Here is a 5,000-nt window from a genome sequence, read left to right on the forward strand (position 1 = left end):
TAAATCATAATAAATACACATACAAGTCATATAAAGTTCCAGCAATATTACCTGCAAGTCAAAAGTCCCTCGCTCGATCCCCCTGCAACATAAATATACCCATCAAGGACAGCAGCACGCATATCACCTTGGCATTTGCTCATGGGCGGAAGGCTAAGCCAGGCATTTTGAGCTGGATCATAACATTCCATAGAATTCAATTTCCTCCCTCGCCGATATCCACCTATCACATAAAGCTTTTCTTGCAATGTAGCAACAGTGAATGAGGCACGTGCCTCTGTCATGGATTTTACCATCTCCCACTGCATTGTTTCACAGTTGTAACATTCAACACTTTTCACTTCTTTCATAAATGAAGTCTCTCCACCTAACAAATAAATTGTTTCAGCATAGCAATGACGCATTTGAACACCAGCATGATCAAAATGAAAAATAATTGCTTCTTCAGCAATGTCGTGACTGTAAATATCATTCTTGACCAATGAATGCTCAGCCACATTTTCTTGAAGTTGTTTCAAAGGAATAAAAGGCAGTCGAATGGTTTTCAAAAACTCAGACAGATGGCATTTCCTTGTTTCAGTGCTGTATTCAATCCAAGCAATGCAAGCATCAAACACTTCCATCTCGCTACAAACTTTAACTTCATTGTGACTTATAAGTTCAATGACTTCACTGGAACCAAGGGTTTGAAAATCCTCTGTCTTCGTTACTTTGGTAAAGTTCTCCATGATATAGCGGGTGGCTGCTTCGTACATTGCCTTGCAGGAATGTCTTTCGGCAAGTGCTCGTACACCCAGACAATTTGCAATATCGATCTGCTGCATGATAAACTGAACACATGAATCTTTTGCCCACTTAAACTGCAACAGATCAGCAGCTAGGAACAAGTTTTGCACAGTAGAATCTGTAATGGTCAGCTGAGCAGTGTATGCAAATTGTATGAGCATTTGTGCTGAAATAAAATCAACACCTTTGATCTCCACCTGAAAGAGATTTGGGAATATGAAGACGTCAAGTTAAAGTTCACACTGTAACCAGGTGTACAATCAGTCATGGCTTGTAGCTACTCCAGTTTGGGATTGAAAGTAACTTAACAAAGTTACAGTTCAAAAACCCAACATATTGACAATGACTTTGAACAACTCAGGTAGTTTAAAGCCTGGATCAAGGGCTTTAAGTGGTTGAAATGGTTAATTTGTGATATAATTGGCCAGGTGAATGACAGTGAAATGAAAATGGGCACTTTCACATTTTCAAGTATAATAGTCTATCTTCTCAGTCACGTGACGTGTGTCACATGACCATTTGTCGAAAAATAGCATGTGTTTTGAATCCAAATTACCGCTAACTATTTCCAGCTTTTCATGTTTGGAATGACTGGCCACCATTCTTAAGAAAAATTTTATGACAGCAAAGGTCACCTTTGAGTCCAAAATTTGGACTTTCAATTGGTAATTTAAAACTCAAGGAAGATCATTCCAGGCATAGAAAGTTAGATATGTTAGATGTCTATCAGAAACGCTAATTTATTTATCTGTGGCAATAAAATTCACCACTGATTCACTGATTTACTATAAATAAATTATTGTAAAACGTTTATCAGGTAATTTGTCAAGTGATCAATATTATAATTATGTTAACTAAGGCAAAAGAGGACAACATTATTTATCTTCAAGGGAGATTCCATCTCAATCCAGGCAATCTAGTGAGCGTTATAGCCGATCAACCATATTTTCTGGACGTATTTTACACCCAGGCCTTTAACTATTTGAGAAGAATATGCCGCACAAATCAAACGCCAGTTAGATACACATTAATTTAAAGAGCACCAGAAAGCAGTTTTTTTTTTTTGCAAAAAGGAAAATTCTGCTTTGTTGGAACATGCGTGCTTGACCAATTGTACAATAGGTCAGGATGATTCTAAAATTACCATAAACACCTGCAGATAAGCTGCATCTTTTTCCCAAAAATCATCGCTAGAAACCAGGGGTGCGGCTTATCTGCAGGAACATTTGAATAAGGCTGCTTCCCGTGACCATTTTCCGCTCACATTTTTCTTGTAATGCAAAAATCTATGGAAAAACTGTGTTAAATGAGGAAATTCCTGTCAACAAATACCAGAAAGAGATCAATCGCACGTCAAAGTTAGTAGAAACAATGTTCATTATATTAATGGGGACATAGTTTTTCAGTGAGTGATTAACACATTGACTCCCGGGGGTTCCCCATTGAAGGGTAAAATCGTCTGGCCGATTTGGCTATCAAAGGGTTATTAAGTGCTAAAATGTTATTATAGTGAGTTTACGTTCGATGAACAGTGGATGAAGAAAACAGGGATGGCACTAGGATTTTTCAGTCTGGGTCCTGGGACCCGCATGTTCGGCCAAATTGGGGTCCCAAGCATTTTTGGGGGGTCCCAAAATCTTGGTGACCCTCTGCGAGAAAAAAGAGTATGTTTTAAATTATGAGAAAAAGAGAGTAACCAACTTGGAATTAATTTATTGATGCACATGCATAGGACCGGCCAACAAAGGCTTTTTCTAGAGCCATTACATTCATTCCTGGACAAGAACTCTGTTACTGAAAGAGCACCCTTTCCAAGGGTTTACACATCACTGGTTTCCTCCCTTAGGAGCAACGAACAGTGACGTCTTTTGCTATACATTTACATTCAGTTTCTTGCAGAGTACATTCCTCTGAAGAAGACCGCAGAAGGCGGTCAAAAATTTACTTTTAGCCTTTTTAGATGTTTTAAACCCCATTTCATAGAAATTCAATTATGATCACAGTTCGCTCCAACAGTTTTACAAACAACAGAATATACTGACAAATCAAAGCAAGTTGTGTGAGTTATTTAAGTCATTGCCTTGCGTCCTGGGACGCATTAAAATTTCGATCATGCATTTTTTGGATTTTATTTGCGTAAAAATGCACGATTTTTGCGTTAACGCGATCCCTGGAAAACTTCTGAAGACTCAACTTTAAGTTTCTTTTGATTTCTTTCAAAGAATTTTTTTCAAACTTTGAGCTGCAAAATTCAGGGTGCAGCTTCTCTGCAGGTGTTTACAGTATCACTACCCAGAGGTGATACCATCAACAGCTTTGTTTGGAGGCACGGAACATTAATTCAGCTCACATTCCTTTGAATCACAATGATGGAGGTCCTTTACCTGAACACATATCTACACTTCATTAGTGTCAAAGGTTGCTACATGTAATTAGAACAAATTTGACTGCCTTGTCAATGAAATGCTGCGTATTCAATATCTTAAACCAGCATTGAATGTACAGTCGGATTCTCTTCGTGCGAAAGTATTCATGTAATTAGCTTGGCACTCTTTTATGCAAATTCTTTTCAACAAACCACATTTTATCTTTGTAACCTTGATAATGGCGCAAGATGCACCGAAACGTCGGTTTCTGTCACTTATATTTCTTGTTTCATGTATTTCTAAATCGTTTCTTATAAGATTATTATTATTATTATTATTATTATTATTATTATTATTATTATTATTATTATTATTATTATTATGTGTCCTGCATTTGATTTTCTGGACTCTGGGTCATGTGTTGGTCAAGTCTGTTGATTCTCCACTTTGCTCTGAGAATTTTTTCTCTGGGTACAATATGTACCGTAACCTGGGTTCGCTAACACAGAACGCGAAGAACACTTGATTATTTTAGTTTTAATATCGTCCGCGAGCCACACACTATTACAATCTGCTCTGCTCTCTCAACCACATGGCATGCCCCAATATGGAGCTACCATATTAGGGCACTATGTCACACAACAGTCCGTTACACTGCCCCCCTCCTAGATAATTATCCGTCCCGGATATAACAACAACAAGAGAAAAAGAAAAAAAAAATGTTCTTAACAAATTTCTCAACAACACCATGCCGTGTTCCCTAAACAGTGCATCTCGTCACAAAGTCACTATATCTGAGGGGTCTTCTCCGACTCCTGTCTGAACGCCTGAGGTGGTCCTGGCCTCTCTGCAGTGGTAAGGTTTCATCACTGGTAACGGGAACATTCCGTCTGAATCGGGGGGGTTCACGCCTTCTCCTCCGCGTACGACGGGATGCTGCATTGCTCCTTGTGGTGTCTTCAGGCACCTCCTGGCGGGTAGATGCTCCTTCAGGCAAATTCGCACCCTGTCCTTCAGGTGGTTCATTGAACCAATCCGCACAAGCATCTCCGCGGTACTGCCAAAGCCTGTCTCTGTGCACAACCTTAGGCTTTGCCCGAGGGCCACGCTGAATCCTGTACACAACATCATTCAGGCGTTCTACGACAACATACGGCCCTTCCCATGGCCGGCTCAGCTTTGGAGATTTGCCTTTCTTGCGTTGAGGGTTGTACAACCACACAAGTCCGCCCTTCCTGAAAGTAAAAGCTTAACTGCGGATGTCGTATCGTCTCTTCATTCGTTGGCTACCAGCCTGCTGGTGGTCTCGGGCAAAGTCGTGAACAGTCGCTATTGATGCTCGCAATCTCTCCGCATACTCGAGATAACTTAGTTCCTCAATATCAGCGTGCGGCCGCCCCAAAAGCAGATCTAAGGGGACACGTAATTCTCGCCCGAACATGAGCATTGCAGGCGTAAGCTTCGTCGTCTCGTGCACGGCTGAACGGTAAGACATCAAAAGTAGTGGTAAATGCAAGTCCCAGTCTTTCTGATGATCCTGAACAAATGTGGCCAGTTGATTCTCTAGAGTTCTATTGTAACGTTCAACCATGCCATCCGACTGAGGATGCAGGGCGGTTGTCCGTGTCTTATGGATCCCAAGCAAGGTGCAGACCTCCCGAAAGACAAGAGACTCGAAATTTCGTCCTTGATCAGAATGAAGCTCGGCTGGCACCCCAAACCTACTGAAGAATTGAGACACTAGGACATTAGCAACAGTGACCGCTTCCTGATTTGGGAGTGCGTACGCCTCAGGCCATTTACTGAAGTAATCCATAGCAATCAAGATGTACTTGTTTCCGCTTTCCG

General features: G+C 40.8%; 1 protein-coding gene across 1 annotated transcript in view; it reads right to left on the bottom strand.

The window, feature by feature from the left end:
• Window positions 1-5,000, bottom strand: part of LOC138033542 (kelch-like protein diablo) — a 14,240-nt gene that overhangs the window by 2,471 nt on the left and 6,769 nt on the right. Inside the window, exon 2 of the mRNA XM_068881311.1 lies at window positions 52-983. Coding sequence (XP_068737412.1) covers window positions 52-983 — 932 coding nt within the window. The remainder of the gene's footprint in view (window positions 1-51; window positions 984-5,000) is intronic.

This window comes from Montipora capricornis, chromosome 14, assembly GCF_036669925.1.
Source record: "Montipora capricornis isolate CH-2021 chromosome 14, ASM3666992v2, whole genome shotgun sequence".
NCBI classification, from domain to species: Eukaryota; Metazoa; Cnidaria; class Anthozoa; order Scleractinia; family Acroporidae; genus Montipora; species Montipora capricornis.